Raw genomic sequence first — 20,877 nt, 5'->3', positions numbered from 1 at the left:
GAAAAAAGTTCTACTTTCACTACGATTTTTCGTTTAAAAAAGTACTAGTTTCATTACGATTTTTCGTTTTAAAAAGTGCTGCTCGCTACTTTCATTACGATTTGCAAAAAAATATATAAAAAAAGTGTCTGCTTAAGACCGTACGACAGAAGTGAAAACTTCTATGATGCTCGTTACTGATTATAAGTAATATGTATTCTATAAATTATATTATTATGGATGATAGTACTTGGAGAAATAAGGAGCAAGGCATAAATAATTAATATTATTTAAATCCAATGCTGTTTTTAAATAAACATCAAAAATCTGTATTTGTGAGGTTAGGTTCGAATGTTTAAATTTTATTTTTTGACGATGATATTGAACACAACACAAGTTTTCATAGTAATACCAATACCCTGTATTATGATAATTTGTCCATTTTCCTCTTCACATTTTGCTACACAAAGTTTTCCAATAGATAAATTGTTGAAGCCATATAATTGAGAAATACGTATTAAATCATACATACATCTGTAAACTTACAATATTTTTGTCGTGTCTGTATCGTTTATATTATATAAAACTATACAGGGTATTTCACGAGTGATAATGAGCGTGACGGAATAATAAATTCAACCCACAATATATTTTTTTTAAAAGCCGGACATTTTAGTGACAGTAGCCAGCTTTTTTCGGAAATATAGTGTGGGTTGCATTTTAAATTACCTCAGGTTTATTATCACTCGTGAAATATCCTGTATACATATAACGGGTGTTTTTTAAAATTTGGCGTCGAAGTAGACGTTGAAGTGTCAATTGTGAACGCACTATACAAGTTACGGATCACGGATCAGCTGTTTCAATCTTACGTTTTACACGAGTGGTGCGATCTCAATCGACTCTCCAACGCCTACTTCAACGCCAAATTTAAAAAAAACACCCTTTACAGTTACTCCTGCAGCTCTGCACTGAGGTCAATCAAGTCACAACACAACGTACAATGAAAATTTAAAATTGACAAGTGACGCACAGTTGATTGTTTTTCGCTCGCTCCACTAAAAAACTTGACTCCCTTGATTTTAGCTTGCCGTGTCGTGCTGTGAACGATTTTCGCTGATCTGCGAACGATTTTCCGATTTTAGCTTGTGCTGCGAACGATTTTACAGTGTCTGTAAAATGTATGTGGCGCGCTTAAAGAAGTTTTCACTTCAAAAATGTATCAAGCGCATAATTACAGAAAAATGTGAAATCGATATAATTATGTACAAACAATTAACAAGATAAAAATATCTTATTTTGAGATTGAAACTTTCAAATTCAAAAATAATTAAGGGATTTTCTCATTTACACATTTTATTTAGGTGCTTCATTCTATAAAGTGTACGAAATCGAATTGTATCCGAGTTCCCTCAATTTTAAATCGACCCAGTCTACAAACCCAATGACTTTGGTGTACACGTATGGTAGTCCGCAGTCAACACTCCAAGAAACGATGCCAATCTGAAAATATCGTTGGGCGGAATCTGGACAGACTAACGGACCTCCACCGTCACCCTAAAAAAATAAAAAAAATAAAATGGCACCGAAAAATTCTTTTTGACATACCCAGCAAGTCCCGTTACCGTCATTGGTGCAAATGAAGGAGTGGTGTAGTACAAATTCTTCACCCAATTTTGTCCGTAACTCCTTTTGACAACTCTTTTTCGAAATTAAAGAAAACTGACGCGCCTTTAGAACACCAGTGTAGCTATTTTTGCCTTGAAGCGACTTGTTATCCCATTCTGTCACCAAACAGTTTTGTGAATCTAAAATTGCAACATCCCTTGACAAACACATGGTTCCTACGTTGTCTCTCTTCGTGATTGAGCTGTTTAGAACCAAAAGCGCTACATCGTTGTACAAAGTACTGTCCAAATAGTGTTCATGAATCACAATTTTAGAAACACTCTTGTCTTGGTACGGAACTTCCTCATTCTTGGATTCAACATTCCATTTTCCAACTCTTACTCTAATTTGCTCAAGCTTTAAACTAAAGAGTTTCGATTTGATTGAGTTTCTGTGAAATAAATAACTTACTTTTGAACGCAATGAGCTGCAGTCAAAACAACCACCGGAGAAAGCAAAGAACCGCTACAAAAAATCTTAGTTTCTTCTGTATGTGCTTCTAGAAGGGCCACCATCCAGGGAAACTGTCCAAGTCTGGTTTCGTTGGCTCGTTTATCTTTAATCCCGCATTTTGGTTCAAACTCAAAATTGATAGTCGGAACGTACTCAAATGAATTTACTGTGCCATTGGGTATTTGACAACAAACTTCTAATAAACCTCCACACCGAGGCTGATGGGTAGTTGGGTATTTTTTGTTAATTATGTTGGACCCGTCAACTTCGGGATAATTGACGATGGTGTTAGTTATGGGATCGCAGTTATAATACGGAACACACTTGAACTGGCCTTTTTGATCGTCTTCGCCGCATTTTGGGAGAGGGCCAATGCTCTCAGGAGGTGGTGACGTTACTTCTTCATAATTACCAAAGAAGTCTTGACCCTTGGTTCCGTTAAAAACGAACAACTGAATAAGTGTAACAATGATTGTGGTCTTCTTGTGGCCTCTTGGAGAGAACATTTAAAAGTATTTAATAATCTTTTCCCTTGTTGCTTATTTCAATTGAAATATTTTTACTTTTTGCCTTTGTCTGATTCTACGTAAATATGAGCGTACAAAGAAACAATATATTTCTCTATCAGGTTTCTTGCATTCAGGAAGTACTTTTTATCTAAAACCGTCATTTGCATTGATTAAATTCACTCACTCATTACATATTTTTATTTATCACAAATTGTAACAACTGTAATCTTTTTTGACATAGATTTACATAAATAAGGGAATATCATTTAATAACTAGGTGAAATAAAAATTACAAATTTTAGACGCATGTCATATAATAGTAAATAATTCATATCAGGTAAGAGGATGTACCAATACCTATTTCTTGCAGTTTTTCGTCAACCCAATTCCTAAACGTGGCAACATCGGCATAAACCCCAGGAACTTGATTTTCACCACAACCAATACCCCAAGCGACTATTCCAACTTGTAAATAACGATTGGGATTCTTCCGATCAGGACACACCAAAGGACTTCCTCCGTCGCCCTAGAAGATAATGAAGTAACTCAAGTAATAGATTTTAAGAAGTACTTACAGTACAAGTGTCCAGATCGGGTTCACCTCCGGCACAAATAAACGATCTGTGAAGAATAAACGAATTTCCTAATCGAGTTTTTCTCAAAGCTTGTTGGCAGGCATTGGTGTGAACCAGTGGCATTTGAATTTTCTTAGGAATGACGGCATACTGTCCCTGTTGCCCGAAAACATTTTTGCCCCATCCTGTCGCAAAACAGTCCCTTGCATCAAAGTGTTCATCTTGTTCTGGTAAACATATGGTACCAACGCTTTCTGTTTTTGCCAGATTACGATCCAGAATTAGAAGAGCGATGTCGTTGTAGAGGTTGCCTTTCATGAAATGGTCGTGGATGATTTTCTGTTTGATGTTGCGTTCTTGGTACGGAATCCGTTCGTTCTCGGTTTGAGTGTCCCATTCTCCTGCTCTAATCTTGATAGTACTAATATCAACGCTAAGAAGGAAAGCAAAATTAACAGTGAATGTCACTATACAATTTCAGATTACTTACTTGGCTACGCAATGGGCGCCAGTTAGAACAACTCTTGGTCCGATTAGAGAACCCCCACAGATTGCTAGGTTTTCCCCGGGAGCGGGATTTTTTCTCAGTATTGCTACTATCCAAGGAAATTCACCGAAATTGGCCTCGTTGGTCCCTCCGATTAGATTAAAATCGATTCCTTGGATGTTTCTGATACCACAGTTTACTCTTTGTCCTGAAGCATTATTTCCTCCTGTTTGCGAATTATTTGTAGGTCTTGAAGGTTTAGTGGGTTTTGTTGGTACTGCAGTTGGTTTTGTTGGTACTGCAGTCGGTTTTGTTGTCATTCGACCGCTATTACTATTGTCACCGCCGGTTTGGGAATTACTTACTTCGCAACAAACTTCCATATAGTGATCACATTTACGTTCCTCATTCTCTTTGATCCTAAAATTATTTCATCACTTATACATTGTTTTTTAGATTCTCTGTTGAACACTGTACCTAATATCTATTCTGCGTGACCCATCTAAATCTGGATTTTCTTCCACGGTGTGCGTGTCAGCGTTGCAGTTATAATATGGTACACAAACAAAACGATTCCTTTGTTCACCTTCTCCACATTTCTCCAAGGCTCCTATACTTTTCAGTGGTGGCGGCGTGATTTCTTCATAATCAGACAAAAATGTGTCGAGAGAATTATTTGACAAGAAAATGCTATTTATAGCATCATCGACATCTTTTTGGGCCAGAACCAGACTCGCCGATAGTAAAATAAAGAAAACCCTCATTCTAAAATAAAACTTTGTTAATATTCGACCGCTTCATACTAGACATACTTACTTATCGAACAACTAAAAACTTGTTATTTGAAAGCAATCGAAGCGGAGAGAGTGTTGCCTTTTAATGAGATCGTTTCAGGGGAAAACCATCCAATAACGAAATCCCAGAGGTTATTCTTTATTTTTATAGCGTAGTCAAGCAAGGTTGAAGGTTATCTCAACGTACCTACTTGAAGTATAATGCATAAGTTGTTAATGATAGAGTCAACAACGAAAAGAAAAGAAAGTAAATGAGTCATGAAACTTGTTTTCATTATTTGCAAGCATCGTCTTACCCTGCACTCGATCGATGAGAGAAATTTTCACCAACAAAGGCACTTTTCAAAAAGTCTGTCTTGCTCGAACGCTCGCACCAGACTATCCTTGAAAAAAATCCTAAGGTGTGTGCAGGGAATCGTGAAGATGAATAGTCATTAATTTGAAAATATGACAGTTTATAAATTTAGATTATTGAAACAGGTTTATTCCCATTGCATGTACGTCACTGGTGTTAACGAACTTTTCTTGGGTTTTTACCCTCTTCGAAATAGTGTTTTTGGAAAACACACTTGAAGAATGCACTTGGCAATGCAAATGAAAAATTTACGAATCTGTTTTTTTTCAATTACAAAATCAAAAATCCTCTGATACGGTGGTTTACTTTTTGTGTTACATAAGTTGTAAAATTTCAGATCAAAAGATCAGTTCCAAGAATTTATTCGCGTCACGTACTCTCCTTCAATGTCAGAGATCATGAGTTATCATGAGTTATCACAAATAAACATGCGTTCCATAATTAGGATCTTTTGTAATTTAAGATTCATCCTTGCACGGAGATATCTGTTTGCTTGCTAATTTTTTTTGCTATGTAAATGATTAAAGTTGCTATTTCTTAGCCAATACACCTAGCTAGATACGTCGCCGCACGAAGTAAACTGAACAGATTATTTTTGCTTTCTTCTTCTTTTCTTCTACACAAAGAATTCAATAAAAGTCACCAATACGCAATTAATTTTTATTTCCATTTAAGGAGTCGTAAAGAGTTTGGGAGGATTTTATTTCAGTTACAACAATACCAAATACGTGATCAAACATCTAATTCTGGAGGAAGATTTTCTTGTACTGGAGAATCCGTGATTTCGCTTTTAATGACACTAAGCACGTTACAGCAAATGTCCAAGACGTTATCACATAGACTCCTAAGGAATTTAGACAAGTTTAAGATATGCATTTATTTTTATTTCATATTTATTGTTACCTGGAATTCGTGTCCTTGGAAACTGATTGCACGCACATGTAATATGGAACACAGACATAGCGATCTATTTCTTCACCTTCACCACATTTTTGTACTGAAGATGCTTGGGCAAATATTATGCCCAGCAATAAAAAAATAGTGAGAAAGATCCTCATTGTAAAATCAGAAGTTGTTTTCTATTCAACCGATAACTACAAAGACAAATCTTACTTGAGATTAGCTACTCGAAAAGACAACTGACTGGTTAGAGGTAGAAAGAATACAGACATATTTATAGAACTGAACAATTAAACAAGTTTATCCTGGTTAACCATGAACAAATTTTCCTTTTTGTCTGTTATCTCCGAACTTGCTTTCAATACTTTTATAATAATCGAGTGTGTACTCATTGGTAATGTATATGCTATTCACGATGTTTTGGCATAAGGGGAGGCCATGAAAAAAGTGCATTTAAGTTGGCAGTAAAGCTGTCTGTTGAATTAGGTTATGTTTTTCTAAGTTTGAGGTTATAAACTGCGTCATTATCTAGTGCATTGTTGTCAGTTTTACTAGTTTGCAATATAACAATACTCACACATTTTTAATCCAATTTAACAAAACAGGAAACTGACTTGAACAAACTACAGAATAGTAGGGACCGGGACCGAAAGACGAAGTGGCTCCTGTTAATTTATCCACCACTTAGATAACCCACCTATACAGTGTCTTAACTAATCAGTTAGTAACTTCTCAATGAATTTTTCATTTTAACCAAAACATTCCTAGAACTAGATTGTATAAAATCTTGTACCTACTTATTAAGCCTTACTTTATTCGAATCTTTCTGCAAAATATTTACACACCCATCGTCTATAACAAAAAAGAACAAAACTATTCAACTTCCATAATTTCATTAGAAAATTCTGAATCATTATTACCTGCATCAAAATCCCAATCAAATTCCGAGTCAGATTCTCCTAATGAAATTATTAAAGGAAAAACGTTTTTAAATGAAAGATTTCACATTAATTTTGCCCAATCTTCCGAAATAAGTTCTTCACAATATCTACAAAAATATTGGCAAATTTCAGGAGTACATTTCGAAATAGACTCAAGCCATAAATTCACAACTCTATCGCGAAGTTATAATAGGTCTTACAAAACCCCTGTGCCATTTCAATTGGGTCGTTGTTTCTTCCTTCACTATCCGTGTTACATTTTTTTCTTGTACTCACCTACGATTCTATTTATACACACAAAAAAACTTGACTTCATTGTAACTTACTGAAAATATGTTCTGCAGTCTAATACAAACACCATCAATACGTCTTAAAGTCGCTTAATTATGATTACGGTAAATTCGGCAACTGTTACGTTCATTTTGATAGGTCGGCATATCAGGCACTTTAGTGACAGCAGAGATGACAGAAGTCAAACATGTATCCAACGTTAAAAAATGAAATCATAGCCTCCCCTTATGCCCAAACATCGTGAATGGTATATATTTGCAAATATGTTTTTTTACTACACATTCTGATTCAAATTACCATAGTATTCAATAGGTATAAGAGTTGATCTTTTGTTTCGTATTATCTTCAAATATTTTACCTCCTTCACGTTGTTTTGGCATAATGGGAGGCCATGATTTATTTTTTTAACGTTGGACACACTGTTTGTTGATTTCCGTCACTAAAGTGCCTGACATGCGAACCTTTCCAAATGAACATAACATGTTGCTGAATTTCCCGGGATGTCTGAGTATTCTTCTATTGCAAACTTAGTAAAACTGACAACAATGCACAAGAGAAAGTAGGCTTGATCCTGGTTCCTAGGGGAGTTTTTGAGAGTTACATTTGAATTGACAGCCTGGTTGCCACACACTTTGCGAAGTAAATGCAAGCAAATCTAAATAGTTAACATAATATTTATACAACGTGATCAAGAATGACTGAATCTGTTGGTAACAATGAAAATTTGAATGATTTTGGTACCACTGTAATCTAAACGCATTTCCGGTTGTCAGCTTTTACAGAGTTGCAGGCGAATTTGATCAGGGGGTTGGCACTTCATATGAAACAGCGAGAAACACATATTTAGTTAATCATACTTTTTATAGATGGCCCCACCATCGTTCCTCCATGACACTGCCAACAGAAACTTGGTGGGTAAAATTGGTAAAATAAAAATACCAAGACCAAGACCAAGTTGTTTTTAGCACGTGCTTAGGTGTTCTGTGGTGCGGACGCTGTTTCGTTCTTTACTTCTTTTCGTTCTTTCGGTGGTCGTCTTTGGATCTCCGCTCTTTCGTTTTTCTGCAGTGTTCCGGTTTGTGTTACTGTTAAGTTAACTATTTCTACTACGTTTTATATTCGTAGCTACAGAACAAATGTGTTACTTAAGTCGCCGGTCATTTTAATGTGTAACAACTTTAATCAGTTCGCTACAAGGTGTGACATACACTTTGACTCTCTGAAGACAATTCTCGACGCTGTAGAATGCCGACTATTGTCTTTAGAGAGTTGAGATCATTATCTGTAATCTTGTCATATGTACTGTGCTCTCAGCACATTATTTCCTGTAATTGGGTGCTTCCTGTAGGAAATATATTTATTTATATGTACGTTGTTTTGTCCCATCATTTTGTTACATAATGACAGTAGTTATAATATAGTTTGAAAGTTTGTATTTTTTTTTATTGTTACCATTCTCTTTGTGTATGTATTTTTTTTAGGTTGCTCATTCAACACTAATCACATTTTAATCAAAGTTGTGTTACATATAATTATTTAATATTTTATTTTAACGTAAAATATTATTATATTTTTATGTACATACAATGTTGATTGTGATTAGTGTTGATTGGGCGACTGCAATTCCTTGGAAAAAAAATATATCATTTGAATATCCCGCGCATTTTTCTCGGATGTTTTACGTTAAAGAAATCTGTATTTCTGAGACCTTTTAGCGGCTGTGTAAACCCATACCTTCAACAGATGGCGCTACAAAATGTGTTTCTCTTTTGAGAGAGAGAGTGGCCTATCTATTTCTCTTCATCTAGGAATTTGATGTTTACCATCAAAGGGTCATTTTTGTAATAGCGTAAACATACCCGACATAACCTAATTTTTTTAATGTCGTGTCAAGTTAAAACATCCGGTCAGTGCCAATTACGAAACAGAAAAACACCAATATTTTTCAATTGTTTCATTGCCAACAGACTCCGTCATTGTTGATCACTCTGTATTTTATTTTCACTCCAGAAATATTTTGATAATCAGCAATTTTATTTAAACAGATAATGACAATTTTGACAATAACAGTGCAGCCAATTATCAATCGACAAACGCTCCTAGGAACCAGGATGGAGCCAACTCCATTTAATATATTAATTTTACAATGTATTAGACATTGACGCTATTTATAACCTCAAACTTAGAAAAACCTAATTCAACAGACATTTCCATGGCCTCCTATTAGGTATGCCAGAACAACGTGAATGCATTTTAGATTTAAGTTATCTTTCGAAACTTTTCATTTTCTCTTTTGTTTGATATCTTTATTGATTTAGATAATCTTGTTTTAAATATTCCGTTATCTTTTCTGTCTATTATCTTCGTTAATCCAACAAAGTGGATTAAAACAGAGCTTATAAGAATTAAGCCGTCTTTTCTTTTCTGCTGTTTTGGTACATATTACGTAATACCACTCATGCAAACTTACCAGCCGATAAACCACTTACACATAACAATAAAAAAAAAATTTACTATTAAATATTTTATTCCAGTCATGAATCTTGAACATTTATGAACGTATGCTTTGATTCGTAATCTTTATAAATCATTAACTCGTATAGGTTATAGTGTCAAAATTCAGTCTTCCCATTTGCTTATCCACCCAACTGCGAAATTTGGCAACGTTGGCGTAGACTCCTGGAGTTGTTGTACCACAACCGATACCCCAAGCCACAATACCGGCTTGAACGTACCGGGAAGGGTTCTTGGGATCGGGACATACCAGTGGGCTTCCTCCATCACCCTAATTGAAAGTCATAATAAATGAATAAAAAAAGCAAAATGGAAAATGTTTTACCGTGCAAGTATCCCTGCCCGCTATTCCTCCAGCACAAATGAAACTCTCATCCAGTTCGAAAAGTGGGCCCAATCTGGTCTCTCTAAGCGACGCCTCGCATTGGCGATTGGGCACAATTGGCAGTTCGATTTTTTTTAAGATAACTTGATACTGTCCTTGGAGACCAAACAAGTTTTTTCCCCAACCAGTAGCCAAGCAATTCTGTGAATTTATCAATTCGTTTTGTTCCGGTAGACATATGGTGCCTATGTGTGCCGCTTTTTTGAACGGTTTGTCCAAGACGAGCAACGCGACGTCGTTGTGCAGTATTCCATCTTGGAATTGTTCATGCGTGATGATTTGCGCCACATTTCTTTCTTGATACGGCAGTCTTTCTTTTTGCGTTTGAGTGTCCCACTCTCCGGCACGCACTTTGATATCTCCTGGTTGATACCTAAGAATTTAAGTCACGCTAAATGCGATTAAGCAAGAACATTATTTTACTTATGAACACAGTGGGCACCGGTGAGAACCACGCTAGGAGCAATCAGTGATCCTCCGCATACAGCTAATGTCGCATCGACGACGGGGTCATAGTTTGCTTTCAATATAGCCATCATCCAGGGAAACTCGCCGTACTCAGCCTCGTTGTGAGTGTTTCCCGTGATTTTGAAGTCGATGCCGTTGATGTTTCGAATCCCGCAAAAACTCTCGCCAGTTGGTGGCGGGCTTGGGGTAGGGTTTGGGTTCGGGGTCGGAGATGGGCCTTCAGTTGTTGATGTTGTCACGTGGGGGTCGCCTCCCGGTGGAATTTTGCAACATACGTCCAGCATATCTGGGCACGAATTGGCACCAAATCTAAAAATAATTTGTGAATATTTGTACAACAAATGGGACATAACTGAAATAGATAATATTTACATAACGAGTTGATGGAAGAGGCGCTGGCCGAGTGCGCAAATCACACGAATGCTCGAAGACACTTTCCAGCAGTGTGTGCGACCACAAACAAGGGCATTGAACGATTTTGTTATTTCTTATTATTGACTATACATAAGTGTGAACTGTGGGATATTGATCCTTACGCACGGTGTGAAATTATCAACATTTGCCTGTTACGCGTGTGGTCGTAGAAAAAATAAGCTGCAAAACCCCGAGAAAACCATTTGGATAAGCAAAAAGGGAAAACGTGTAAATCAGCCAAAATGTTTCGGTTGAATTATGTTTCTTTTTGAAATTTCTCTATATTGTCACGAGTTTTATTGATATTATTTTGATATGCCGGATATGTTATTGTACGTGTGGCCAATGCATATAATTTTATAATTTCGCTCCGTAATATTATAGTTGGAAACTTCCCGTAATGAAATCAATGAATAACAATGTCATCAACAAAAAATACAAAATTGAAGCAATTTTAAACCTATTACGATATATCTCCCATTTTAAACACATTTTCACCACATTAGAAAAGTAGACTAAACTAAAAAATCATTTATAAGCTTACCAAAATCTTATGTTAATTGCCTAATGACAAGAAGTACCTATTATCTGTTAATGTCTTTTTTTCGGAAATTTTTTAAAATACCAGTATTTTTGAAATTTAGAAGGTCATAGAAAAATCACCTACCAAGCGCGTTTGTTGAAAAAGGAACTTTTAAATTTAACAGATGAATAAAATATCGCGCGTTCAAATGAAATCCTGGGCTGGGAAGGCGTTGGAAACCGTCAATTGTTGTGCTTTTTTAAAGCGTACATTAATTGGAGCATGTTGAGAGCTAACGTAAAATTTAGAGCCAAAACATTTTTCTTTGCAATGTTTTACATCAAAAATAGAATAACGTAACGATTCCTATTCTCGAAGCAAATATCTACGCTACGGGCACCCTTTGCTGAAAACAAACGTGTTCAATTATGTCTCGATTAAACATAAACAAACGTCATTCGTGTTAAACGGCGGGAAATTCAAACTTTACACTGTTCTAAACGGTTTAATTTTTCCAACGCCTACTCAGCCCAGGATTTCATTTGAACGCCCGATATTATGTAGTTAATGTTACCATTTTTAATACAGGTGTCCCAAAAGGACCACCTTTCCTTGACGGTATGTAGTAGAGTGCTGGAAAATTATTTTAAAAAAATCTTGACCCTCCATTTAGGAAATATACGCAATTTTAAAATATAAAAAATGCAACGCTGTAACCTGAGAATTAGGACCTCTACCTAGAAATACGTAACAGCATTGTATTATTGAATACCTTGGCAACCATTTTGATGAGCTTGAGAGGTAACATAACAACCAAACACTTCAACAAAAATTAATTTATTAAAATAAATTTTCAAAAGTTGGCCATTTGCGTCTAAACATAAAGTCCATTCAAAAATCAAAAATCCACCAACGTCGCATTTTCCTCGATAATTACTATCGGCAACGCTGTCTAGTGTAAAATTTGGTGAGACTTGTAATTTTGAGGTTAAATGTTTATTAAGTTCTTGTTTTTCTGGGTATGTTTAAGTAAAAATAATAAGAATCAATAAATAAATGAAACGTGCTGCTAATAAAACAATATGAACGAAATTTAATTTTATTTTGAATCAAATAAATGTCATAATTTATGGTTACCAACATAGTATGAAAAAATATCTACCTAGGGTTTTTTAAATTTTACCAACCTAAAGCAACAGGTGGTGGTTTTTTGATTTTTGAATGGACTTTACGTTGGCTCTTTTAACGATGTTGCCGTGAACGCGCTCAAGCATTTCAGGAGTCACCGTAGAAGTAGATATTCAATTTTTAAACTATTTTTCAGTACTCCATAAGACTTCTAGATGACGCCCCTTCAAGGACAGGCGGTACTTTTGGGACACCTGTATATCATTTTAAACGAAATTTGTAGTAAATCATTTGTACGTCATCATATTTAATCTTAAAATGTGCCAAATGCACAAAAACAATTTCATTTTTAAATACAAATAATTTTTTAAACGTTATTGGTTATGTTTCTTAGTGCCGATTTATACAATACAAACCTTATATCGATCATGCCATATCCGTTAGTGCTTGACTCTGGTATAATCATATGCGTGATGCCGTCACAACGGGAATAAACGACACATTTAAACAATCCCTTTGATTTTCCTTCGCCACATTTTTCCTCTGCTCCAAAACCATCTAATCTCTGAGTGGTAATTTCTTCATAATTGTTTGGGACAAAATGATCTTGTCCCCAAACCAAACCGTAAGCAACCGCTAACCAGACAAATTTCCACATTGTCAATAATAATAAAAAAGGTCACCTTGATTTAATTATGTACAACTATGCAGATTCCAGCAACAAAACTATCATCACAGCACTAATCACGAACCAAGGTATAAAAAGATTCTTCACTCAGGTAGACTCGACTCTCCCCACCATTCGTCTGCAATTACGATAATTTTAAAGTTGTTTTTTGAGTGGAAATTCTGAGACGCCGCCTGATCCTGCAGCAGTGACCTTACAGATGATGTAATTTCATAATAAGACAAACACGGTTGTTACAAAATATTTTATTGTGGACAAATACATGAGAAATTGAAAGAGAAGAGATTTCAGTATTGGTAGCTTTGAGTTTCTAAATTTTTAAGTGACATTTGTTGATCTATCCAGTCTCTGAAAAGAGCCATATTGACGTAAACTCCTGGAGTGTTGGTCTCTCCGCAGCCGATGCCCCAAGCCACAATTCCGGCTTGTTGGTATCTGTCTTTCTGTCCCGGGATCGGGCAGACCAGAGGACTACCGCCGTCGCCTTTGCACGTGTCCTTCTTGGGTTCTCCTCCGGCACAGATGAAGCTCTTGTGGAGCTCGAAGTGTTTACCCAACCTCGTTGATCGCAAGGCTTCTTGACATATATCTCTAGGTACCACCGGCAAGTCAATCTTCTTCAAGATCACTTGATATCTGCCTTCAGCACCGAACACGTCCTTCCCCCAACCACTCGCGTAGCATCTGGCGTGGTCCACATTAGTTCCCTGCGGCGGCAAGCAAACCACGTTCACGTTTTCGGCAATGTCCACCGGCGTCTTCAAGAACAACATAGCAACGTCATTAAAAAGAGCCCCGGCGTAGTACTGCGGATGGACAGTTATGGACTCGACCTCGCGGTCCTGATGAGGGTACAGTTCTTTTTTAGTCTGCGTGTCCCATTCTCCCGCGCGAATCTTGAATTGTTTCTTGCCGCTGACGCAATGGGCAGCGGTCACGACGACTTGAGTGTGGATTAAAGCGCCACCGCACTGATACACGTTGAGCTTTTGAGGGTTGCCCTCGATGGTTTCTTCACGCAGGACCGCCACCATCCAAGGGAATTCGCCATATTGCGCTTCGTGGTCAGTGTTCCCGGTTATTCGGAAGCCCACTCCGTCGGGATTGTGATGTCCGCATCCACTTTTCTTCACAGGGGAGGGTGTAGGGGTTATTGGTTCGTCCGACTCGCTGCCTTTGTCACAGCAAACGTCGATGTAGTTCTCGCAAGGTCCTTCGTTAATTCTGGAAAAAAATCAAGACAGTGCTGAGTGTGAAAGGACAAATTTCGGTACGAGAATGTCAAATTTCTTTTCTTGTTCTCGAGTGTGGATTGACGTCAAGCTAACACATTCTAAAATAAGTTCCGTTTCGCATATTGGCACAGATCTGTACTAATGATTTGTACAAATAACTTATTTAAATAATACAATAGTGCAATTACGTTATAATAATTTATGATGTAAGACTCTAATAATTTTCTGCTATGTAATTGATTCGTGCTTTTTAATTTTGTTGTTTACTAAATCAAGGTTTCAACATCTCTAAACTGACAATGTTCTGCTTTGTAGGTTGGTACTTCCCAATTTCATCATTTAAATACATAAAATGACTAAAATTTATATAATATGAAAACCAGAACATGAGATTGTATCTCTTGACCTTCCATTATAAAACTTTATTAACTGTAATTGCTTATTAAACGTAGCATAGAAATTGTGTTCTGTAACTTGATGAAAAATTAATTAATTAATGTAACTTAAATAATTAAAATTCTAATCATCGAATAAGAACCCGGATCACAGCGATAATTGCTTTTTGTTTATTTTAGTTATAATAAATTAAATTACAATTTTAGTGATCCAATGATAACACCCCACCCACTCACTCACCTAATGTCTATAACACCCTCGCCGTTCGTGTTGACAGATCCGTTATTGCAAAGATAATAAGGGACACAAGTACAAGAACCGGTCCCTGGAATTCCACCACCACCTGACGATCCAGGCTGCAAATCGGGAGTTCTGTTTGTTACTGGCTTTTCATTTTGATCGTTGGTTCCAAATACGTCCTTAATTAACTCATCTTTTGTTTTTCCTTGTGCAGTGGTATACGCGAAGAGTACTAACAACACAACCAGCGAATGTTTACAAAGCATTCTATTTTATCTGCAAAAAATCGCAACACAAATTTTTACTAAAGCTATGTCTCGATTCGGGATTTACATAAGCTATTAGTAAATTTGCATAAGTCAAATGAACATCTTTATAATGAGGTAGGGGAATTCGGAGTAATCTAATTAAAACAAAAATACAATAATAAATAATTGAAGATCAGTGATTTAATTCTTGGTACTTATCGCACTTGCTCATGACAAATGTAAAGATGTCAAAACAGAAGACAAGACAATCTTGTTTCTAATTAAAACAACAAACATCTCTCCACTCTTTGCTCTAATATGTTTTAATTTTTATTCTGTGGTGAAGTACATACCTGTCGAGAGAATGCAAGATGATCGCACAAAATAATCTATGGAATCAGCAACCAACAAACACTGTCAGGTTTTACCCGGTGCACCTTGAACCAAGTCGATTTATCGTGACGTCAGCTGGAGAGTACGGTCAGCTCGGTTTAGACCATCCGAAGCAAATGGTTATTTTACGGTGTCGCTTATCAAACTAGCCTAACACTCCATCTTGATGTGGAAGGGGTTAATTATCACAACGAAAAGAGGAGTTCTTCCCGTAATGTCGTTCAATAAGTTAATAGAAGCTAGCTTGTAATATATTATAATTAATAAAGTTGTTACTAGATGGTGGGCTCTGTCAAAAACAAAGTGATCTAAAAATAAAATGTCCCACCGTGACAATGTTTGCGCATTGCCGTGACCAGGATTCGAACCTGGGTTACTAGGAGTAGATATGTTAATATGTACCAGTTCTGGGTCAAGGTAAAAATCGTGCAGAATCGAAAAAACCCAATGGGAATCGGGAGAACCTTATAACCTTTTGACTCGCAGACGTGTGATCTGTGCATTTGGTTGCCACCACCGGGTGGGTTATTTTGCCTTCTTTTAGCACGTACTACCTCAGGTTAAAATATCTGCACAACTTTCAAAATCACACTGTATAATGCAATGCTCAATAAATATTTAAGTTTTTTTTTACTCTTAATTTTTCGAAAGGAGCTCTAGAAAAAACTTTTTGTCGAGATATCCCCCTCTGCTCGTTCGATGGTATATAGTTGACGTCAATGGTTTTGCTCATTGGCAAATCCTGAACAAAGTGGTACTTGACATCAAGGTGCTCGTACTTGTCAAGGAAGTGTATACAGGATTGGTTGTCTTCGAACATTATGGTAGAACGCTCGTAGGTGACGTGCATGTCTCGGAGGAGATTCCTGAGCCATACAAGCTCAGCAGCGGTAAATTTTAGGGAAACCTTGGAACCATTAGAAAACCAAAGCCATGTTATCAGAATGTCATGGTTGAAGAAAAAGGAAAAAATGATCCCGAAGCTACGCTGGGTTGGATTTGCCGACCTGACTCTGGGAAATGACCCTCAACCAATTTGGAAGACTATGAAGAAACAGTATCTTTGTTAAACATGTTAACTTTAGATTCTTTCGAAAAATAAGACAATTTAAATAATTTTTATTGTGTTTTATTTGTAAATATTATATTATTCCTAAAGGTACAATGTACAATACTACAAGTAAATTACATAAAATATGCACATTATTTATTGAACTAACGAAACAATATTTTTTATTGGATCATATTTTGCGAAGAATTAAACAATATGCCGTTGTTTTGCTGAGGATAAACACGTTGGTCTCAAAATCTATTCTTATATCTTCTTTTTAATAAATTATTCTTGCTTCTGTTTGGAACAGGCAATGACAACAACAGGTGCCAATTCTTTGAACTCTTCTCGTGTGAAAATCCCAGGATCTTCGGGTGAAAATCACGTGCATTCAGTTTTGCGCTCTACATCTGCACTGATAACGCGTTAGGAAGAAGAGTAAGATTAAAAGGTTATCGAGTGCAACGCAAAAAAGATGAAATAGTTATTTATTTAACGAGTTCGTGTGTAATTTGGGCTTTTTTTGGCATGAGTGGGCCAGTTTAAAACTCGAGTGAAACGAGAGTTTTAAAGGTCCACGAGTGCCAAAAAAGCGCAAATTACACAAGAACGAGTTGAATACAACGTTTTTTTGTTCGAGCCCCCCCAAAGGCTCCAAATGGCTGAAAATCTTTAAAATTAGCTTGACGTTTCGTTTTGACAAGTTGTCAAATTCATCAAAATCCATTCACACAGGAGAAAATTCTCAAATTCTGACAGTGTCGAACAAAAAACAATTTTTAGTTTTCATTCATAGTATTCTTACACGTAGTTATTGGAATTTTTCAGCTATTTCATTCAAAGTAAGGTTTTGTGGCTGTCTGTTTTTAGAGCGTTTTTGCAGCTATTCTTGTTTTGATTTATTAGAGCTTCCGAAGCGCCTCGTTCGGGATGGAATTAAGTCAAATAGGACTTTATGAATTTAAAATGTTTAACTCTAATCCACGTCGAATAGCAAACAACAAATTTTAATGTGAATTTGGACGAATAATTTTTAAATTATTATTATCAAAATGACATTTATGACAATCCTGATCGGTGCGACCTATTTTTTATTATTTCGCAAAAATTGCAGAGGACAAATGCGTTGAAGACTCCCAGGAAGAAATATTTAAATACGGCCCATAGCTATGGGTTGCCCCAACCGTTCCAACCCTCATAAAAGTGTTAGTACGTTATAAAAAGCTGCATAAGTCGTTCCCAAATATGGTTTCCTACTACTATTCAACTATAGATGTCATATATTCTCTTTAAATTCATCATTTTCTAAATTACCTATATAATTTATACCACTTTCTATTCTTCGTTTTTTTTTTTAATAAATACTCGTACATAAATTCTCTCTTTGCTAAACGACAATGTGGTATGTGATAACAACGGCACAAATTAGAGTCAATATTATTGATATAAAAATTAAAAATAGACGATAATATTATCAATACATAAATCCATATGTATAAACAATTTCTTAGAATATGGCCTTGTTTGGAAAGCCCATTTCGGTTTTTCCTAAAATAATTCTATTACAATGATTGCTGTCAATGTACATTAAAAATATTTTCTCCGACCGACAAACCGCCAAAGGAGCAAAGAGTATAAAAATACAATATCAATTGATTAATTTTAATAGTTTTCATTTAATTATAATTTCTACTAAAATTTCTCACTCTTTCGTTTCAATTGATGATTATCCCATGAGCGGAGTGTTAAATTAGGGGTTAGAAAAATGTAAAAAAAAATCGATTAAAAAAGATCAATTTGTAAAAAATGTTTATTTTAAAGAGTTCTATTGGTGGTTAAATGTATTACATGGACTTCCATAACACCCTGTATAACCGTTTTCCTTGGAAAAGTAGCCCCGATATACACGAGTAGCATTTACGGCTTCGATAGGGAAATGGCTGTATGCCATCGGATTGTCCGCGTGAAAAGTTCGTGGTGAAATTTTAGGATATGTCATGGCGTAAAAGGGGACGTAATTAATCATTTTTTGTACGCCTGTGCTGTGTGAACAAGTTTACAAAAGAAAATTTTAAGATATTTAGGTAATAAAAGTCCTAAATTTATTCTAAGGTAAAATAACGAGACCTCGTTTTTTTATCGGGAAAATTTTTCAATTTCACGAAAACTTTTTTAATGTTAAAGACACCAGAGATAGGGATATTCGGCGTATATCTACGTAATATTTTAGAACGGGAAATTAAAAAATATACAGGGTGTCTCAAAATTCGCGAATTCCGAATTCAAAGCGTTGTAGGGGATCACTTCAGTAGTCCAAATATGGAAATTAAAAAAAAAAATGTCCCCTACTTAGCCCCGAACTCGGAATACGATAATTTTAAGACAGCCTGTATCTTCTTCAGGAAGAGCGAATTTTTTTTCTAAGAATGTTTCGAGCTCCACTGTGTCCTTCCCTACTACGCTCTGAATTCGGAATTCGTGAATTTTGGGACATCCTGTATATTATATAAAATAGTATCCAAATATTTTGTGAAAAAATTAATTTAATAAATAAAAGTAAACAAAACTGAAACAGCATTTTATTGTTATCATGGTAAATATCGTTAATCTATTTCAATATTATTTTTTGACAGTTCATCCTTAATCCAATCTTTGAATTGAGCCACATTCGTGTACACTGCCGGTTGATCTACAACCCCGCAGTCGACGCCCCACGAAACAATTCCAGCTAGTACAAACTTATAATAATCTAAACACAACAAAGGACCTCCTCCGTCTCCTTTGCACGTGTCTTTCCCTTCTTCCCCACCGGCACAAATAAATGACGAATGTAGATTAAAACTGGTCCCTAACCGAGTTTTCCTTAAAAGATCTTGACATTGTTGGAAATCAACGATCGGAACGTCAACTTTCTTTAGTGGTATACTTTGTAGTTCTGTATTTTCACCCCACCCGACAGCCAAGCATTTTTTTCCGGTGAAATTTTTATTGGCGGGGGGTAAGCAAATGCTGTTTAAAAATTCACTTGAAAAAGAGTACTCATTTTCAAGTATCAGTAACGCTATATCATTATATAATCCTCCAGAATAATATTCAGGATGCTTGATTATTTTTGCGACATTCCTCTCATTTTTTTCATTAGATCCAAGGTTATAAAATATTTCTTCACCAGTTGCAACAATTTTTAAATTATTTGGTTTGGCTCTGAAACGTGAAAATTCAAACAAGCAAAGTTCGTCTAGGGATACTTACGAGACAACGCAATGCGTCGCAGTCAAAACCACTTTGGGATGTATCAGTGAACCAGCGCAGCGAAATTTGTATGGAAAATTGTTATTTCTTCTGAAAATTTCAACTATCCAGGGGTGTTCCCCCGGAATAGTTGTCGCTGCATCGGTCTCCGGGGTTAAAATTCTTACGTTTAACTGAGTTTTGGGTACGCCACAGTTGTCAGTGTTGTTTGTTTCTCCTTTTACTGCAGGATTTTCTACTGTAGTACTACTGACCGTCACCAGTTTGCCATTTGGAGTCACAGCAGTTGTCACTTCGGGTTCTTGAGTGCTTGATGTTTGGTTACAGCAAATGTAATCCCCATCAGAGCACACAATTCTGAAATTAAAATTTGTAATTACTGACGTCCTGAAAGTAAACTTACTCTTTAGCATTGAAAGCTTGGTTAAGTGGATGGCACTGGTAATATGCAATACATTTACAGTAGTGAAAAAACTCCAGAATTGTATCGTTTAAATTTTGTCTTATTCGGGACTCAAGTCGATTAGTACTTCCATTTTTGTCGATTGCAGGTTTTGCATTTATGGTAAAACCTGAGAAAGTCAGAACACACAAACAGAATAACAAAACGACCGAAGACATAATTTCAAACTGAACTTGTTGAACTCTACTTCGGTTAAAATCAACTGACCTGACAATAAAAATATTCGATATATAAAGACTGCAGGGTCAACGGTGAAGTTGTTATTGTAAAGTGAATGATAATAATCCACTGATGCTCACGAAATATTTATTTTCCAAGGACAAAAATGGAGTGACGGAAATTCCGAACCGCAGAAGAAGCAGAAAATGATTCTGCTCTAACCGAATTTATATGAGAATATCTAAATTTGTAAAGCAGGTTGTGGTCATAAAATAAAGTGATTTTTTGACAAATGGAAATCAAAATGGTGTTTCTACTTTTAGAAAACAATTTCATTGGATTTTGCTACTAAGTAGGCAACCAGCCTT

At 36.1% G+C, this 20,877-nt stretch overlaps 5 protein-coding genes and 1 long non-coding RNA gene across 6 annotated transcripts; 1 reads left to right on the top strand and 5 right to left on the bottom strand.

Moving 5' to 3' along the window:
- Positions 1-1,160: 1,160 nt before the first annotated feature.
- LOC138135963 (phenoloxidase-activating factor 2-like) lies at positions 1,161-2,687 on the bottom strand. Its single transcript, XM_069054977.1, has 3 exons — positions 2,059-2,687; positions 1,588-2,011; positions 1,161-1,536 (listed from the first exon to the last, which is right to left on the bottom strand). The coding sequence occupies exons 1-3, from the start codon at positions 2,604-2,606 to the stop codon at positions 1,354-1,356; spliced, it is 1,155 nt and encodes a 384-aa protein (XP_068911078.1). The 5' UTR covers positions 2,607-2,687; the 3' UTR covers positions 1,161-1,353.
- A 102-nt stretch (positions 2,688-2,789) lies between these two features.
- Positions 2,790-4,650, bottom strand: LOC138135962 (phenoloxidase-activating factor 2-like). The gene is made up of 5 exons (XM_069054976.1): positions 4,488-4,650; positions 4,149-4,436; positions 3,675-4,091; positions 3,185-3,617; positions 2,790-3,135 (listed from the first exon to the last, which is right to left on the bottom strand). Exons 2-5 carry the CDS (start codon positions 4,433-4,435, stop codon positions 2,938-2,940), a joined length of 1,335 nt encoding a protein of 444 aa, XP_068911077.1. The 5' UTR covers position 4,436; positions 4,488-4,650; the 3' UTR covers positions 2,790-2,937.
- Positions 4,651-7,746: 3,096 nt separating this feature from the next.
- LOC138135973 (uncharacterized) lies at positions 7,747-8,385 on the top strand. Its single transcript, XR_011161131.1, has 2 exons — positions 7,747-7,863; positions 7,918-8,385. It is a non-coding gene; the product is annotated as an uncharacterized lncRNA (long non-coding RNA).
- A 1,076-nt stretch (positions 8,386-9,461) lies between these two features.
- Positions 9,462-13,186, bottom strand: LOC138135694 (phenoloxidase-activating factor 2-like). Its single transcript, XM_069054519.1, has 4 exons — positions 12,801-13,186; positions 10,275-10,628; positions 9,792-10,224; positions 9,462-9,737 (listed from the first exon to the last, which is right to left on the bottom strand). The coding sequence occupies exons 1-4, from the start codon at positions 13,040-13,042 to the stop codon at positions 9,543-9,545; spliced, it is 1,224 nt and encodes a 407-aa protein (XP_068910620.1). The 5' UTR covers positions 13,043-13,186; the 3' UTR covers positions 9,462-9,542.
- Positions 13,187-13,301: 115 nt separating this feature from the next.
- LOC138135695 (phenoloxidase-activating factor 2-like) lies at positions 13,302-15,720 on the bottom strand. The gene is made up of 3 exons (XM_069054520.1): positions 15,545-15,720; positions 14,944-15,219; positions 13,302-14,296 (listed from the first exon to the last, which is right to left on the bottom strand). Exons 2-3 carry the CDS (start codon positions 15,207-15,209, stop codon positions 13,360-13,362), a joined length of 1,203 nt encoding a protein of 400 aa, XP_068910621.1. The 5' UTR covers positions 15,210-15,219; positions 15,545-15,720; the 3' UTR covers positions 13,302-13,359.
- Positions 15,721-19,186: 3,466 nt separating this feature from the next.
- Positions 19,187-20,611, bottom strand: LOC138135696 (phenoloxidase-activating factor 2-like). Its single transcript, XM_069054521.1, has 3 exons — positions 20,291-20,611; positions 19,888-20,244; positions 19,187-19,839 (listed from the first exon to the last, which is right to left on the bottom strand). Exons 1-3 carry the CDS (start codon positions 20,506-20,508, stop codon positions 19,239-19,241), a joined length of 1,176 nt encoding a protein of 391 aa, XP_068910622.1. The 5' UTR covers positions 20,509-20,611; the 3' UTR covers positions 19,187-19,238.
- Positions 20,612-20,877: the final 266 nt, after the last annotated feature.

The sequence above is a fragment of the Tenebrio molitor genome, chromosome 7 (genome assembly GCF_963966145.1).
Source record: "Tenebrio molitor chromosome 7, icTenMoli1.1, whole genome shotgun sequence".
In the NCBI taxonomy this organism is placed as follows: domain Eukaryota; kingdom Metazoa; phylum Arthropoda; class Insecta; order Coleoptera; family Tenebrionidae; genus Tenebrio; species Tenebrio molitor.
This window is presented reverse-complemented; position numbering and strand designations above follow the sequence as displayed.